General features: G+C 54.4%; 2 protein-coding genes across 2 annotated transcripts in view; both read right to left on the bottom strand.

The window, feature by feature from the left end:
• Positions 1-3,624, bottom strand: part of SLC12A5 (solute carrier family 12 member 5) — a 38,591-nt gene extending 34,967 nt beyond the window's left edge. The window contains exon 1 of the mRNA XM_024746862.1: positions 3,504-3,624. Coding sequence (XP_024602630.1) covers positions 3,504-3,624 — 121 coding nt within the window. The remainder of the gene's footprint in view (positions 1-3,503) is intronic.
• A 4,289-nt stretch (positions 3,625-7,913) lies between these two features.
• Positions 7,914-15,578, bottom strand: MMP9 (matrix metallopeptidase 9). Its single transcript, XM_024746855.1, has 13 exons — positions 15,367-15,578; positions 14,628-14,860; positions 14,112-14,260; positions 13,687-13,815; positions 13,425-13,598; positions 13,047-13,220; positions 12,121-12,297; positions 11,844-11,999; positions 10,507-10,792; positions 10,247-10,386; positions 9,749-9,899; positions 9,554-9,657; positions 7,914-8,229 (listed from the first exon to the last, which is right to left on the bottom strand). Exons 1-13 carry the CDS (start codon positions 15,502-15,504, stop codon positions 8,111-8,113), a joined length of 2,130 nt encoding a protein of 709 aa, XP_024602623.1. The 5' UTR covers positions 15,505-15,578; the 3' UTR covers positions 7,914-8,110.
• Positions 15,579-17,167: the final 1,589 nt, after the last annotated feature.

The raw sequence follows: 17,167 nt of genomic DNA on the forward strand, positions 1-17,167 counted from the left end.
GAGAGAGAGAGAGAGAGAGAGAGAGAGAGAGCAGCCCATCACCATGGCAACTACAGCCCCGTTCATAACCAGTTTGTTGCCATGGAGATTTCCAGGCCTCACCTTGGGCTGAGGTACTGGGCCGTGAGGTTCTGAGTCCTGGCTTGAGGAGTGGGTGACTGGAGAACTCCTTGGATAGGCTGGAGATCTCCAAATCAGGTATTTTTACCAATAATTCAGTCTCATTCTTCCCAATTTACAGATAAAGAGACTGAAACATGAGGTTTGGGTATGGGGGAGGCAGAGAACATCACTCTTCTAGATCATCAAAGAATTTGAGCATTTTTATGGCTAGAAGGACCCTCAGGTATCTTCCTGTTCAACTTCTTTATACTACAGATGGGGAAACTGAGGCCCAGAGAGGGGAAGCAATGTGCCCAAGGCCACACCACAGAGGCTGTGCTAGCGAGTGGATAGGCTACGTCGTGGTCTTGCTCCAGCCCCCTAGCATAAGTTGGCTCCCTCTCACTCCATGGGGACACATCCCAACTCCTGTTAGTCTTAACCAGGCCCAGCGCTCTTCCCAGTGCCCTGTCTTCCTCTATGAGAAACTGAGGCATAGCAGGGAGTGGTGCAAAGGGATGGGGGAGTCGCTCAGAATTGTAACAGCTGGTCCCAGGTTCAATTCTGTCCAGCCAAGTCATCATCCATCTTCCCATGGTACAAATGAGGCAACTGAGGCATGTGGGCTGCTGCCCAGTGTTAATGGTAGATTCAAGGATCACCTTCTGACTTGCTTCTTTCCTCCCCTGTAAGTCGCATTCCCACCTATAGCTGATCTCCTGGCAGCAGGAAGCACCTCCAGGGGCAAACTCCACTCCCTGGGTCCAGAGTGAAAGGTAACACTTGTATGTAAATGACCTACAAACCCTCCCCCAACCGTTCCCCCACCTCCCACATGCTGCCATCTCTCCCTAAGGGGCCTGGGTGATGACAACAGGTGGGGAGAGCATCCCCCTGGGGCCAGAGCACTGGCACAAAAACAGCTGTGGGAAAGATACCAGCAGATTTTATGTTCCCCTAGGGAGCCCTTGTCCACTTCCCCATGTAGCGACCTACCAAGGAGAGGTGCTGGAGGCTGTCTCAGGGCCTAAGAGGTTCAAAATCCCCAAATGACTCTCAAGATGGAACTTCAGTAAACTGCTGCACACAGGTACCCATCCCACAGATAGACACAGAAATACACACATCAACATGCCAATCAACACACTGGCATACAATGACACACGTAAGCACTGACTCACTGACTGCCCCACAGGTCAACAGAGCTAGCGTGGGATGCTTCTCCCTCAAGACATGCAAAGACACACACACACACACCGCCTCTGCCACAAGCCCACAGCGTTCCAGATTCACATCCAATTTGCACACACACCTGTACACCCAACACTGGGAGCCGTACTTTACTTCATTATGCAAGAGCTTGGAAATGGGAATGGAAAGACGGAACAGTCACCTTGGGATAAGAGAGCAAGCCATCTTATTCTCAAGCCAGGGGGTGGGGAATGACAGGAGAGAAGGCAAGGTAGGGGAAGCAGGAGTCTACAGCCACTCCCCCTCTTATCTGATGAGCAGGAAGCACCTACTAAGTGCCGGGCTGTGGGCTTGGTACTCGGAACACAAAGTTAAAAGGATGTGGTCCCTGCCCTTGAGATGTAGGAGACACACAAGTAAATAACTTCCATCCATTGGGACATGTGCTATAATAGTGCAGTGGTCAGGCAGAAGAGGAATGTCTGCCTCTGCCTGGAAGTGAGGGAACGTGAAAAAGATTTTCAGAAAAGGTTAAATGAGCTATAACTTACAGAGTGAGGAGGAGTTTCCCTGGCTAATGGAGGTGGGAGAAGAACACGGACAGGTATACCAGGAGCAGATGAGGGAAGGGTTTGAATGACAGACTAAAGGGTTTGCCATTTATCCTACAAGCGATGGGGGGGCGGGGGGGGGCGTTGCGTGGTGTGAACAGGATTGGAGGCAGGCAGACCAGTGAGGAGGCTGTGGTCATGGCCACGTGAGAGATGATGGAGGTTTGGACCAGGGTGATGATGACAGGAGGAGAGATGTGGCCAGATTCAGGATAAGTTTTGAAGGTGAAGTGGCCAAGACATGAGGACCAATCAGATCTGGTGGGAAGAGAAAAGGGGGCGTTGAGAATGGCTTCTAGAGCTCTGACTTTTACTCCTGTGGGGATAGCAATAATTATAATGGCTGATGTAAAATATGCTCGTGTATCTACGTCTATACCAACTGTGAAAATGAGAAAAGGGGCAGATTATGGGAAAGATGAAGAAAGGAAAGAGCCCCCCAATATCTGAATGACAAACGTCCAGGAGGCGGTTCACGGGACTGGAGCCCTGCTGAAATATACGCCTCAGTTTGGTCATCTATCCAATGCAGAGGTTCGCCAAATAAACCCCTGAAGGGTTTTTGGTGCTTAGTTTTGCTGGGGTCAGGGTGAGCTCACCTGCGGCTCAGCAGCGACCCCTGGCGGCCCGGGGAGGCTCTTCCTCCTCCCCGCGCTGGGGCCAAGCGAGTTCTCCACGTTCCTTTCAGGCCTGAGGGGCCCAGAGTCAGGCAGGGGACCCCTGAAAAGTGGCCCCTGCGGAGAAGACTGTGTGTGCATCCAGGATGCTAATTCTTCACCGAATTAGAAGGATCCCTTCCCTCCTCTCTCTTCTGTACCCTGCATGTAACTTCCATTACAAGACCACTGCAGTGGGCCCTCCAGGAAGACGCCCCCAATACAGCCTGAGCTGGCTCCACCCACCGCTTGTGGAGCTGGAGTAGAAGGAGCTAAGCGAATCCCCCAGGGACGGGACTAGAGTGCCCACGGAATCCTGCCAGGATCTAGCTGACCGGGGTCCAAATTTCTCATTCTCCTGTCTTCTTCCCGGGATCCCCAGGGGCTGTCCGCGACGCCTCCTGGGTGACTGAGGATTGGAGACCTAGCGACCCGGACTCACGTCTCCTCCCTCCCTCAACTCCACTCTTATACTACTAGCCCAACCCCTTCGTCTCTGGTCCCGCCCTTTTCTGCCCCCAAAACGAGATAGTCCTGCCTCCACCCATTGGCTGTGGACGCACACGGCCCTCCCTTTCTCTGGTTCCACCTTCTTCCCCTCTGGTCCCGCCCCCTACCCGAGATGACCCCGCCCCTTTATTGCGCTGCGGCCCAGCACCCTGGACCCTACCTTCTTTATAAGATCCGCCCCTTCGCCTCTAGCCCCACCCTCTTCCCCGTGTCCCCTCCCACCTCAAATGTGGTCCCTCCTTTCATCATTTCCCCTCCAGCCTTCCCCCAGTTCCCTAGGTTCCACCTCCTCTCCCTTCTCTGGCCTTCGGCTGGGACCCTCTGCCTACCAGTCCTGGTCCCACCCTTCCCAACAGAAGGCCCGCCCACCGTGTCCCCACCCCTTCTCTCGCCACGCCCCACTCCGGCAGGCCCCGCCCCCTGCGGCCTCTACCTTTGGCGTCTTCCCCTGAGAGGCGACGGAGATCGGCTGCTGAATGCCGGTGGGACTCCGAGTCAGAGGTCCCGGCAGGCCCCGCGGGGGGCAGTGAAGTGACAGTGAACCTGCGGCTCATGGTGCGGAAAAGAGCCGGGCGGCCGCGGTACGGGCCCGGATCGCACAAGTGGCTGCAGCCGGGCTCCAGGAGACAGAAAGAGCGTATTCCCCCATCCCCGCCGGCCGCCCCCCGCCGGCCGTGGCGCCGCGCAGGGTCCTAGTGCCCTCTGTGCTGAACCACTGTATCTGGCCACTGCGCTTTGAGGCCCTGGGCTGTCAATTCCACTGGAAGCGCTTGAGGATCCAACCTGCTGCTGAGAGCCACCCCTGCACCTCCCCTGCACCAGGAGCCCGGGCCCTCCTCGGCTGGGGTCTCCTAAACACCTGGGTTTAATTCACTCATTCAGCACATCTTGATAGCGCGCCTGTGTTTGAGGCTTTGGTGCTAGGCACTGATACAGCATTGGATAAGATTGACTGGCTTCCTGCCCTCGTGTGGCTCAAATTCTAATGAGTGAGAGGAGAAAGATTACAAGTGAGCAAACGCATAGACAAGATAATTTGAGACTGTGGTATATGTTAAGAAGAAAAAGTAGGGCCAAGGGGTAATGACTAGGGGGAAGGACTACTTTAGGGGATGGTCTAAGAAGACCTCTCAGAAGATGTGATATTTGACCTGAGCCCTCACTGATGAGAAGGAGCCAGCTAAGCAAAGATCTGGAAGAAGAGCTCTCTAGCAGAGAAAATAGCAAGTGCAAAGGCCCTGGGGTGAAAAGAAGCCTGGACTGTTCAGGGAGCAGCAAGAAGGCCAGTGTGTCTGGAGCAGAGTGAACAGACAGTAGAGTGATGGAGATGAGGGAGGAGAGGAGGGCAGATCGTATGGTCTCTTGAAGGCTTCAGGGAGGAGTCTGGATTCTTTTCTAATCTACAAGGGAAGTCATGGGAAGTTTTTGAGTAGGGGAACGATGGCTGCTGGGTGAAGACTCAACTAAGGGCAGGAGTGGAAGCTGGGGATCAATTAGGAGGCTCCTGCAACCCCCAGGTAAGTGGTGATGATTAGCCGGGCTAGGGTGGTGGCAGTTGTCCAATTCCAGATACATTTTGGAAGTAGAACCTACAGGACCTGCTGCTGGATTGGACTTTGCATGTAAAGGAAAGAGGAGTCAAGGAGGACTCCTAGACTCTCATGCACTGCTGGTGGGAGTATAGATGGGCAACACCACTTGGGAAAATTGTTCCGTCAGCTAAAGCTGAACTTATACATACCTGTCTACTCAGCAATTCCACTCCAAGATACATGCCCCAAAGAAATGGCCCGTGAGCCACAACTACTGAGCCCATGTGCCACTACTGCAGCCCGTGGGCCTAGAGCCCGTGCTCCGCAACAAGAGAAGCCACTGCAGTGAGAAGCCCGCGCACCACAGCAAGCTAGCCCCGCCCACCGCAACTAGAGAAAGCCCGCGCGCAGCAACGAAGACCCAAAACAGCCAAAAATAAATAAATAAAATAAATTTATTAAAAAAAAAAAAGCCAGACACAAATGAGTATATATTGTAAAATACTCTTTAAATAAAGTAAAAAATAGTCAAAATCTATCTTTAAGCTGTTAGAAGTAATGATGGTAACTCTTGGGATGAAGGGGTGGTGATTAAAAAGGGGCATGAGGGGGCTTTTAGGGTGCTAAGAATGTTTTGTTTCTTGATCTGGTTGCTGGTTAGACAGTCGTGTTCAGTTTGTTGAAACGTACACTTATGACGGGTCAAGCTGTCTGAAGGTTTGTTACATTAGAGCAATGGTTCTCAACTTGGGGCAGTTTTGCCTACCAGGGAACGTTTGGCAATATTCAGAGACGTTTTTGGTGTCACAACTGGAGGAGGGTGGCACTGCATCTAGGTGGTAGAGGCCACCTGTGCCATCTAGTCCTACACCAAGACTGCCAGCCAGGAGCCACAGATTCACCATCGCCTCCCTGCACCCTGTCCCCACGTTAGGGCCCGTGATAGAGGGAGGGAGACTGACCCTGAATGGGTCTAGCATCTGTCCATGGATCCCACTACCTCCTGGAGGAAGACATCAAACACCCTACAATGTATGGACGGTCCCCCACAACTAACAGTAATTTGATCCAAATTGTCAATAGTGCAGAGGTTGAGATACCCTGTGCCAGAATAAGGAGTTTAACAGATCCCTAGATTTTAAGACTGATCAGGTTCTAAGCTCGATTGAGGGCGGATGACGTTGTCTTTTATTAAGGTGGTGACAACCGATGGAGGAGTATGCTTGGAAGGTGGCTCCCGAGAGCTCAGGTGGACCCGGTATATTGAGATATCTCTTCGGCACCTAAGGATCATGTAGAGGTGACAGTCGAACATCTGATACTGGAGCTCAGGGGAGAGTATAAGCCTGGGGATATAAATTTCGGCGTCCTTAGCAGAGAGATGCTGTGTAAAGTTGCAGGGCTAGACGAGATCACAGGGAATGCATGTACACAGTGAAGACGTCCAAGGATAGAGCACAAGGGCACACCATCATTTAAAGGTTGGCAAGAGGGAGATCCTAGCGAGAGGGGAGAAGAACCAGGAGGAAGGGGTGACCCAGAGAACAAGTGAAGAAACATTTCGGGAAGAAGGGCATTATCCACTGGGTCAAAAAAGCCGAGAGATGGTATGGAACGAGCCCAGAGAAGTACCCACTGTATCGGGCTACGGGAAGATCACAGGTGGCTTTGAAGAGAGTCATTTCAGTGGAGGAGTGCAGTGGGAGTCAGGCTGCAGATGACTGAGAAGAGAATAGGAGACAGTGAGTAGAAACCGTACTTTGGGGACGTTTTCCTGTGGATGGGGGTGGGCAGTAGAGAAATGGAACAGAACTGAGAGACAGGGGTCTAGAGGGATTTTAAACAAGCCATATTAAGGAACATTTTTATGCCAGTGGGTGTGGGTCATTCCTGAGTGAAAAACGGGTGAGTTAAGAGAGAGGGGCCCCACCCACAGGAAGCTTAGGAAGAAGTTCCCTGAACCTCTCCTTACACTCCCACCCGGGGCCCCGGGTGTGGAAGATGATCAAAGCTGACCAAGCCCATCACCTCCACTCACCTGGCCCGACCCTTCAGTCAAGTCCCTCTGCCATCCTGGAGGGTCAAATCCATCCTCGTCAGCCTGCCACTTCGACCTTCTCTCATCTAGCCTACACCGCCGTTCCTATCTCAACCATTCCAGAATCCTCTCTGCTCAAACCACATACTAGAGTTCTGAGCCATTTCTAGTTCCCCCAAACGCCCCCTTGCCTTTTCTGTCCTCCCAGCATTTACCCCAAGAGCTCACATTCCAATCCCAAGGGAATTATCACCAGCTAGGAGACTGCAGGCCAGCTGTGTAATTCTGTGCCACAGTTACCCCATTTATAAAGCAGGGGGAGGGAGTGATAGCAATAGTAATAGTACCTCTAAGGTAAGAGTAGTACCTGTCTCATAGGGTTGTTTTAAGGATTGGCTGTGTTAACTCACATAAAGCACGTGCAACAGTGCCCGGCACATAGTGCTGTGCTAGGGGTAGTTCCCATCATCATGTATATAATCCGTATTTTATTTGTCCACTGCCTTGCTTCTGCGCACTTAGGTTGTAACCAGTTTCTCATTCTATGAACAATGCTGCAATTCACATCCTTCTAGGTGCTGTTTTGTGCACACCTGGGCGAGGGTTAGAGAGTAGGAACATTTTTAGGTTTAATCGTTCTTGGTAAATTATCCTCGAAGAAGACAGTCTTCCTTGCACAAGAAGAAACTCTTGCTCACCCTTCCGGATGCAGTTCAAGTTCACATGTCATCTTGGCTGGGAAATGTTTCCTGACTTCAACCACAACACGCAGAATCACACACACAAACACACACGCGCGCGCGTGCGCCATTATTCTAGAAAAAGGGTCACACGCTGCACACTCTCCAAGTGTGACCCCACCCCTACCAGGCACAGAATCATCACCCTTGTAACTAAGCTGGACTCTCTGGGGTTGGAGCCCGGAGCCTGCATTTTAAGCAAGTTGCAAGGGCTCTCTCAGGCACCCGAAAATTTGAGGACCACTGAGAGGTCGTTGAGGATAGAAACATAGTCTAACTCATTTCTCTATCCCCAGTGCCCGGCATAGGGCCTGGCTCCATGTAAGGGCTCAGTAAATGTTTGATGAATGAATAATAGGTTGGCCATTTCCTCAGCTATAAAATAGGAGTAATTACATTATACCTTCCTAATAGGAAGGATTGAACGTTAATATTTATGAAGTGCCTAGAACATTGCCTGGCGCATAGTAAGCCCTCCGTTGGTTACACACATACATGCGTGCGTGCATACAATACATACATTAATCTGCTCCTAAAGGTTAAAGAATCCAAGTTTATTAAAAACATTCCAACGAAAAAAGAAGGTGGGAAGAGAGGGCCCAGCCCACCTCCCCTTCTCCTTGTCCTTCAGAACAGACCCACCAGTTTGGATCCGGCAGACTGGCTCATTCCCTGTCGCGATGGCCCCTGTGGGGACTCCCACTGCAGTGCTGAAGCCGGCGGGGGGACCCTAGTCCTCGGGGCACTGCAGGAGGTCAAATGTCACGTAGCCCACGTTGTCCACCTGATTCACCTCATTCTGGGAACTCACGCGCCAGTAGAATTGATCCTGGCAGAAGTATGCTTTCTCTGCAAGGGAAAGGCAGGACCAAGAGGGGTGATTCCAACCTTCCCACATACACATACAGAAACAGGAGTCAGATCTTTACAGTCATCCCTCCTGCCCTTTCGAGATCTTTCCAAGGTTTTCATAGGACACCTGTGTCCCCCCCCCCGCCCCCCCACAGAGATGCTGGAGGGCACAGACCTCCTTGTCCAAAGCACTGACACAGAGCCTGGCACACAGTCGATACTCAGAGCAATTCATTCAACAAATCCCATTCATTCATCCAACAATATTTATCATGCCAAGCACTGTTAGAGGCACTGGGGATACAGCAGAGGAAAAATGCAGGCATGACCTCAGTTCTTTCGGTTCTTACACCCTAGTGGGGTAAGACTGACGATTAACAAGCAAATGCATAAATAAGTGAGATTGGTTTTGACAATGGAGAAAGTGATGGAGGAAATATTAAAAGCGAGCAAGCAGGTGAACAGATAATGAGGGTCAGAGAAGGTCTCTCCAAAGAGGTGGCCTCAGTGTTGAGACCTAAAGGATAAGAGGGAGGCAGCCCAGTGACAATCTGGGGAGAAAACCTTCCAGACAGAGGGAACAACCGGCACAGAAGCCCTAAGCTGGGAATGACCTTGATGTGTTCAGAGAACAGCCAGAGGCTGGTGTGAGTGGAGCAGAGCAAAGGGAGTGACAGGAGTAGTGGGAGGGGATGAGGAGGGGGGAGGGGGTCAGATCAGGTCATGTTAGTTTCTTTGACCTTGGAATGGGTCTAGAGTCACCCACAAAACCATTGCCCTCCACTCCTAGCCCCTCCCTACTCTCACAGAATATATTAAAGGTATTGGACAACCAGTATGGCTTGGACTAGGGTGTTTGCAGAGGAGCTTGTGGCGGCTGAGTCAACAGAACTTGTCAGCTGATTGGAGGTGAGCAGTGAGAGAGAGAAAGCAAGTGTAACTCCAGCTACCACTCCCATTTTACAGATGGGGAAACTGAGGCTCTGTGAGTAGCAGTGACTTGCCAAAAGACACACAGCTATGAACTGTCTTATTTATCACTGTATCCCCAGTGGCAGTATCCCTACTTGTAGGGGAAAGGGCTTTCAGCTGGGGAGACAGGAAATCTGGGTCGTAGTTCTGGTTGTACTCCTGTGTCCCTGAATGATCTGGTAAGATCCCTGCCTCTATAGGGAACTCACCTGTGCTGGGGCATTTGCCTCAATCTCTACGGGCTTTTTCTTTCTCTCTCAGAATTTGACCAATCACTAAGGCAGGGGACCCTACCGTGGGAGGTGTCTCAGGGAGGGATCCTCCCCCGACCCTCGTCCTCATCCCTCACCTTGGTACTGAAAGATGTCGTGCGTATTCATGGGCACCCCGGGGAACATCTGGTCCACTGGAGTGGCGCTCCGGGGATCCACCTTCTGTGTCTTCACGTCGAACCTGCAGGACGGCAGCGAGGAGACAGTTGCCGAGCCGGCGGGCAGTCGGATGGCGCCTGGGCTCCCCCTGCCGGCGGTCCCGGGACTCTCACCTCCAGAAGCTCTGCCGGCTGAACAGCAGCACCTTACCCCCGGCGCGCGGGAGGGCCCCGGTGACTTGGGCCACTTCCGGGCCCAGGCCCAGCTTGTCCAGACGCCTTGGGCCTAGCACCGACGAGCCTGTGTACACCCACACTTGGCGCCCTGCAGGAGAGAAGGGTCACATCGGTCTGGGGGCGGGGCACATACTCTCCTTGAATATCAAGAGGGAGAACGCAGCGAGGCGTTTCCGCGCCCGGTGTGCCCGCGGTCTGTGTGCCCAAGGAGCAGTCTCTCGGTACGATTGTGCAAGGGTGCGGTGAGGAGGGCTGAAATTCAGCCCCTGCTAAATTTGCTAAATTGCATCCGCCAGAAGGGGGCGTCTTTTTCTAATGCACACAAGACGTTTTATGTATTGTCCTCGGTCTCTTGGTCCTTCTAGGTTGGTGTGTGTGTGTGTGGATTTTTTGGGGCGGGGGGCGGATAGGGAAGGAAGAAAGGAGGAAACTAACCAGAGAAGAAGAAAATCTTCTTCGTGAGCGGATCCTCAAAAGCGGAGTCCAGCTTGCGGGGCAGCGCAGGCCACGTGTTCTTGATAAAAAAGGGACCCTGCAACGGGCGTCCCCCGCTCTCAGAGAGTCGCCAGTACCTCCTGGACGAGAAAAGGGAATGGCTGGCACTGAACCTTGAACACAAGGTCAGTGGGCGGGGAGACACAGGCAGGTCCCGCCTCCAAGCCCCTTCCCGAAACCTCACAGCCCCTGCCCCTCACCCATCCTTGAAGAGATGCAGGCGATTCCCGATCTCCGCGATGGCGTCGAAGATGTTCACGTTGCAGGCATCGTCCGCTGGATCCAGGGACCTTGTAGGGATCGCAGAAGGGCCAGCAGTGGGAGGACCCGTGGGGCCAGCTGAAGGGGGGCCTGTGGAGCCAGCGGTGGGGCGTTCTGAGGGGGGGGCAGTGGGAGGCCCCGTGGCGCAGACCGTGGGAGGGGCGGTTGGCTGCGGTTCAGCTGTGGCAGTGGCTGGAGGCCGTGGTTCAGGTTTGGGGCGAGGACCTAAAAAGAGACACCGCATAAGACAGCCCCTGTTCCTACGGAGCGCTGTGCCCATGGACTGTCTGCTCCCCCAAAGCCTACCAGCCAGGCCCCTGGCGCTCACTCTCCCCACTCTAGATGCTGGAGCCTGCCTTCCCCCAACCCTGGGCAGGCCGTTTCCTTTCACATACTCACCCCCATCCCCAGGCTGCTGGGAGAGAAATGTTTTTTGAGCTCTCAACCTGAGTGCCAAACTTAGTGCTAGGAGCTTTATAAACTCACATTAGGGGCTTCCCTGGGGGCGCAGTGGTAAGAATTTGCCTGCCAGTGCAGGGGACACGGGTTCGAACCCTGGCCGGGGAAGATCCCACATGCCGTGGAGCAACTAAGCCCGTGTGACACAACTGCTGAGCTCACGTGCTACAACTACTGAGCCCACATGCTACAACTACTGAAGCCCGCGCACCTAGAGCCGGTGCTCCACCACAAGAGAAGCCACCACAGTGAGAAGCCCGCGCACGGCAACAAAGACCCAACGCAGTCAAAAATAAATAAATTTATATTAAAAAAAATTCACGTTAGCTTGTTTGATCTTCAGAAAAAAAAAAGAAAACCTATGAAGTAGATTCTTTAATATCCCCATTTTTTAATGAGGAAATATACTAATGATAATAAATGGTGATAATAATAAAAATGTCAAACAGTTATGTGGTGCTTACTATATGCCAGACATTATTCTAGCTCACTTAAGCCTCCTAACAGCCCCATGAGGCAGGCGTTAGCCCCACTTTACAGATGAGGAAGTTGAGGGGTGAAGTAACATAGCCAAAGTCATCTAGCCAGGAAGTGGCTGGACTGGCTTTTGAACCTATGTCTGTCTCACTCTAGAGTCTGGGCTCTTTATCACCATCTCCAAGCACTGACCTGGCAACAATTGTACCCATTGGCCAGGGTCTCCAGTAGATAGATGTTGGGGTCCTAACTTTCCCCTCCTCTGCATTCTCGGGGTACTCGCAGCTGGCAGAGCCCAGCCTTTCCCTCTCCTCCCTCCATCCCTGCCCCATACCCTCACCATACAGATGCTGGATGCCCTGCACATCGTCCTTATGCAGGGGGTGCTTCTCAGTGAAGCTGTACATGGGGTACATGAGCGCCTCTGGCACGGACGAGTGATCTAAGCCCAGCGCGTGGCCAAACTCGTGCGCCGCCACAAGGAACAGGCTGTATCCTGGACGAAAGAGGGAGCCTGAGACGTGAGCCCTGAGCCGAGCTCCCAGCCCCAGCCATCCCTCCCGGACACCACTGCCCTGGCTGAGGTCCCAGCCTGGGAATCTCAGAACCATGCCCACCTTGATCCGGGCAGAAGCCCCACTTCTTGTCTCTGTCGAAGTTGGAGGTGGTGGCGCACCAGAGCTGCCCATCACGGCGGCCCTCTCTGGTGCAGGCCGAGTACTCCTTGCCCAGGAAGATGAAGGGGAAGACGCACAGCTCCCCCGCCGAGTTGCCCTCGGTCACCGTCGCGTCAGCTGGAGAGACCCAGGGCCTCCGGTGAGCCAAATGGGTGGGTCCAATAAAGACCCAGGGGCGGGCCAATCTTGAAGCGAGAGACACTTGGAGGCCTATTTTAAAAGCTTGGGCGGGGTAGGGGTCTTCCCTGGTGGCGCAGTGGTTAAGAATCCGCCTGCCAATGCAGGGGACACGGGTTCGAGCCCCGGTGTGGGAAGATCCCACATGCCGCGGAGCAACTAAGCCCGTGCGCCACAACTACGGAGGCTGCGCTCTAGAGCCGCGAGCCACAACTACTGAGCCGTGTACTGCAACTACTGAAGCCCCCCGGCACCTACAGCCGGTGCTCCGCAACAAGAGAAGCCACCGCAATGAGAAGCCCGCGCACCACAAGGAAGAGTAGCCACCGCTCGCCGCAAATAGAAAGACCCAACGTAGCCAAAAATAAAATAATTAAAAAAAAAAAAAAAAAAGCTTAGGGGGCGTGGTGCCGCACACAGCCGCGACCAGGCTAGACTGGTGGGCGGGGCCTGAGGATCAGAGGCCCAGGGAGAGGCTGCAAGCAGGGCTAAAAGGCGAGGCCTCCGCGAATGCGGCGGCAGCAATAGGAAGGCAGGGGGAGGAGCCGTGGTGATGGCGGCCAGAGTCACGGCTGTCCTGAGGACCGACGAGGAGTAGAAGGACAAACTGATGGGTGGAAGAGCCACGCTCGGGGACCAACGCGGAATTAGGGAGCGAGGCTGAATCAGGTAGGTGGGGCAGATGGTACCTCGGGTCGGGCAGAAGCCATAGAGCTTGTCCTGGTCATAGCTGGCGGTGGTGGCGCACCAGCGGTTGCCGTCCGAGCGACCGTCGGTGGTACAGGCGGAGTAGGAGCGTCCCTCGAAGGTGAAAGGGAAAACGCAGGGCTTGCCGTCCGCATTGCCGTCCTGGGTGTAGAGTCCTGGGAGGCCCACGCGATTACCCGAAGGCGCCACGAGTTTATTGACCCACAAGCCACCTGTGTCCTCCACCCCTCCTCGCCTCGTTTCACAACGGGGGAACGGACCCAGAGAACAGGACAGTGATTTGCAGGCCACACAGCACTAGCGGCAAGGCTGGGATAAAACCCCAGTGTTCTGGACCCTCGAGGAGGGTGGGTACTCACTCTCGCTGGGGCAGAAGCCGAACTGGTGGTCGGTGTCGTAGTCGGCCGTGGTGCTGCACCAGAGCATGTCGTCGGAGCGGCCGTCCGTGGTGCAGGCAGAGTATGAGCGGCCCTCGAAGGTGAAGGGGAAGTGGCAGGTGGCGCCCTTTGCGTTTCCGAAGTAGGTCGGAACCACTGCAGGAAAGGGAGACGGGGTCAGGGCGGCTGGTGATGCGCGTGAGAGGAGAAGGGAATGGGGACCGGGGCGGTTCGGGAATCTCACCGACGCCTTTGCCCAGAGACCACAACTCTTCATCGTCGAAGTGGGCGTCTCCCTGAATGCCTGGGCCAGGAGGAAAGGCGTGTGCCAGGAGCCCGTTCTTTCCATCGAAGGGATACCCATCTCCGTGCTCTGAAGAAGCAGGTGGAGAAGAGAGTTAGCCGCGTATGGTTGCGCAGGTTGTGCACTGCCCAAGGGCGCTGGACTGAGTGCGGGCTGAAATCCAGCCTAGGAGCTGCTGTCCAAGATTTGCGTCCCCGCGCTATGAGGTGTCGGTCAGCAGGGGGGGCCATAAGGGCGAGCGGCAGCCAGGGCTGCGGGCACAGGCAAGAGAAATCCGGGTCCAGGGCCCCCTCTACTCTCTCCGAGGTCCTCCCTCCTCTGTCCCCTCTCCGATTCTCCTGGCTTTCCCCTTCTCGCGTTCTCACCCCTAACACCAAACTGGATGACTATGTCGGCTTCACGGCCGTACACGGGAGTGAAGGTGAGCGGCGTCACCGCGCTCCAGAGCGCGAAGGCGCGGGCAAAGGCGTCGTCGATCACGTCGCGCGGCAAGTCTTCCGAGTAGTTTTGGATCCTGCAGGGAAAGGCAGGAGGCTAGAGGTCGGAAGTGAGAGGCGGGATCCGGAGCAGCAGCGACACCCCGTGCGTGTCTCAGCAACTTCAGATACACAGCGCTGTGTGCGCTCCACGCTTTCAGCTATAAAGCACTTTCAGACGCATTTTTCTCTTTGGACTCTCACAACGGCCCTGACAGGAGGACTTAGACTGCGAGGTCGTTTCCCATGGGGGAACGAAGGCTCAGAGGTGGAGCCGCTTGCCCTGGGCTCACTAAATCCCTGGTTTAGTGAAACCCAGGGATGGGCCTAAGACGGGACGTGTTCATCACCGGTCGGCCTCTCCCCACTACGCCCCGCTCGCCCCCGGGGGGCCCAGCCTCGCACCAGTAGGTGATGTTGTGATGGTGCCACTTGAGGTCGCCCTCAAAGGTCTGGAATCTGCCCAGGTCTGGGACGCCGCAGCGTGGGGCACGCATGGCATTCAGGGTGGTGCTGTCCAGCTCGCCCGTCTCCGGCAGGGCCAGGCGCCGCTGGAGACGCTGCAGAGGCTGACGCAGGGACTGATCATCCTTGCTTATCTCTGCCACATGAGTGTAGCCATAGCGGTACAGATATTCCTGTGGAAGGAGGGGCAGAGACATCCCAGAGCCCTGACTTCCTTTCTCTGATCTGCTGGGTGAGGACTCCATCCCTCCAGGCTCTCAGGGACTAGCAACAAGGCGTTGTATCCAGGACTGGGTACCCTGCATCCCAGTGCCTGTGCCCACCCAAGAATCTCCCCTCCCTGTAGACATCCTCAGCTCCTTTCCACCCCCGGATGCCCCTGGCCCATGCCTACCTCAGGGCCTCCTAGGGTTTACCCCTGTTCATCCCCAGCCCATCCCCACTCCAGAGCCCTCCAATACCCCTTCACCACTTCCCATTGCCCATCTAAGAAACCCTCATTAACCCATTCCTGGCAATCACTGTCCAGAGCATCCCAGTGCCCGAGCCTGGACATCTCTGTTCTCCAGAGGTGCCCATCACCCCCCAACATGCCCCTAAGTATCTCCTCTGAGAGCCCATGTCCTTCCTGGGATTCCTAGCCAGTCCTTCCCAACTCTAGGCTGGAGTGTGTGCCTACCTCTGCCAGCTGCCTGTCGGTGAGACTGCTTCGTAGTTCTCCCGGGAAGACCACAAAGGTGGGCTGGTGTGGTCTGGGGGCAGCAGAGCAGCAGCCCAGCACCAGGAGCGCCAGGACCAAGGGCTGCCAGGGGTTCATGGTGAGGGTAGCAGTGTCTGGCTGCAGCTGCCCTTGTGGGGACTTTAAAGAGACGCTGTCAAATGAATCAGTGACCCCGCCCCTCTTGAACAGGCCAGGGCGAGAGCTGACTCAGGGAATGGGGTGTGTGTGTGGGGGGCGGGGGTTGGGCAGTCCCAACATGAGAAGTCAAATAAAGGGCTTACACCACCTCCCCCTCTCCCTCCTTCCCACGGTCCCCCTATTGCAGAGTCAGGCAGGACCCCAGACCCACAGGAAACCACAGACCCATAGGGGAAGGACTGGGTTTTGCAAACTGCAGGGCTTGTGAGAACTGTATGAGAGCGAGGGAGGGAGGCACGGCTCGAGCACTCCCTGAGCCCTCCATCTGAAGGCCCCAAGTGGTCAGCCTAAGAGAAAAGCACGGAAAATTCCCTGAGGCTTCTTTCTGAGCCTAATGATACCCCTTCCTGGTCAGACGCCCTCGTGGGCCCCTCCCTGCACTCCCAGGCTCTGTCCTCTTCTCCTTCCTGGAAGCCTTCCTTGATTCAGCTTCCTCCTCTGCTCCATCTGAGAGCAGAAGGCATGGGCTCTGATGACAGGAATCGGGGGATTCCACGGGGACAACCCCCTGTCTTCAACAGGCTGGATAGTTCAGTAGTAAAAGGGGGAGTTTGCGGCATCTGGAAGCCAGCAGACATGGCTTCATTCCTTCAGTGCCTTGGGCAAATGTCTTCACCACAGTGAGTTTGTTTCCTCAGCTGTAAAATAACCCTTCTGACCTTTACCCCTTTCCCGTGGCCGGCTGGGTCCAGCCATCCAGGGCCAGCAGCCCGCTAAGTGGTCTGCTATGTCCCAGGCCCTGGGATATTTACTGTAGCTAAAGGCAATGAGGTTGGGGTGGGAGAGGAGGGTCTGGAGAGGTGGGGCTGTGGTGGACCAGGGTGCATCCTATGGCAGGGGTCCTATAATTACGTGCAAATATCTAGACAGCCGGCTGCTGTCTGCACTCTCTGTCCACTGGGTGTGCGTTGATTTAGACTTGCCCACTTGGGGAAACTGTGTGAAATCGTCTTCCGGTTTGTGTGGAGGAAAAGAAAAACCTGTCTCCCCCCACTCCCCACTGGTGTCAATTGAATAAATGTACGTGAACTCCAAAAAGTAAATAAATAAACAATAAAAATAAATTTAAAAGGGCCCTTTGTCCCTAAATTGATGTGAGGATAAAATGAGATCAAACACATAAAATACTTAGGACAGTGTAGGTTGCAAGTATTCAAGAGATGGCTGTGATCGCTTTTAATTATCTGAGCCAAGACCATGATTCTGACCTGGAATCAGGAGACGGGGTCTTGGACTCTAATCTGCTGTGTGAACTAGAGTAAATGCCTTCCCCTCTCTGGGCTTTGGACTCTTCAGCTGCAAAATCATAGGAGCGGGGTGCGGATGATCTCCAGGAGCCCTTTCACTTCTCCAGAACTGCTCAACCCAGCACAAGCTCCAGCCCCAATTATCACCCCTTATGCCAATAACAAGCATCTTCCTTCCCTCCCTTCTTTCCAACCAGCCAGTGTGAGGCAGGATCTATATTTGCCCTCTTCAAAGCATTATTTGGGAAGGACTACAGCAACAATCTGACAAACTGTATTTAAAGGGCTTACTATGTGCCAGGCATTTTATATGC

The sequence above is a fragment of the Neophocaena asiaeorientalis genome, unplaced genomic scaffold (genome assembly GCF_003031525.2).
Source record: "Neophocaena asiaeorientalis asiaeorientalis breed wild unplaced genomic scaffold, Neophocaena_asiaeorientalis_V1.1 scaffold132, whole genome shotgun sequence".
Classification (NCBI taxonomy): Eukaryota; Metazoa; Chordata; class Mammalia; order Artiodactyla; family Phocoenidae; genus Neophocaena; species Neophocaena asiaeorientalis.

Coding starts and splice junctions, on each gene's coding strand:
- MMP9 (XM_024746855.1), bottom strand. CDS start 15,504: ATGAACCCCTGGCAGCCCTTGGTCCTGGCGCTCCTGGTGCTGGGCTGC. Junction 10,387..10,506: donor CTGCATCTCTTCAAGGATGG/GTGAGGGGCAGG, acceptor TTTCTCGTCCAG/GAGGTACTGGCGACTCTCTG. Junction 9,900..10,246: donor GAAGATTTTCTTCTTCTCTG/GTTAGTTTCCTC, acceptor TCTCTCCTGCAG/GGCGCCAAGTGTGGGTGTAC.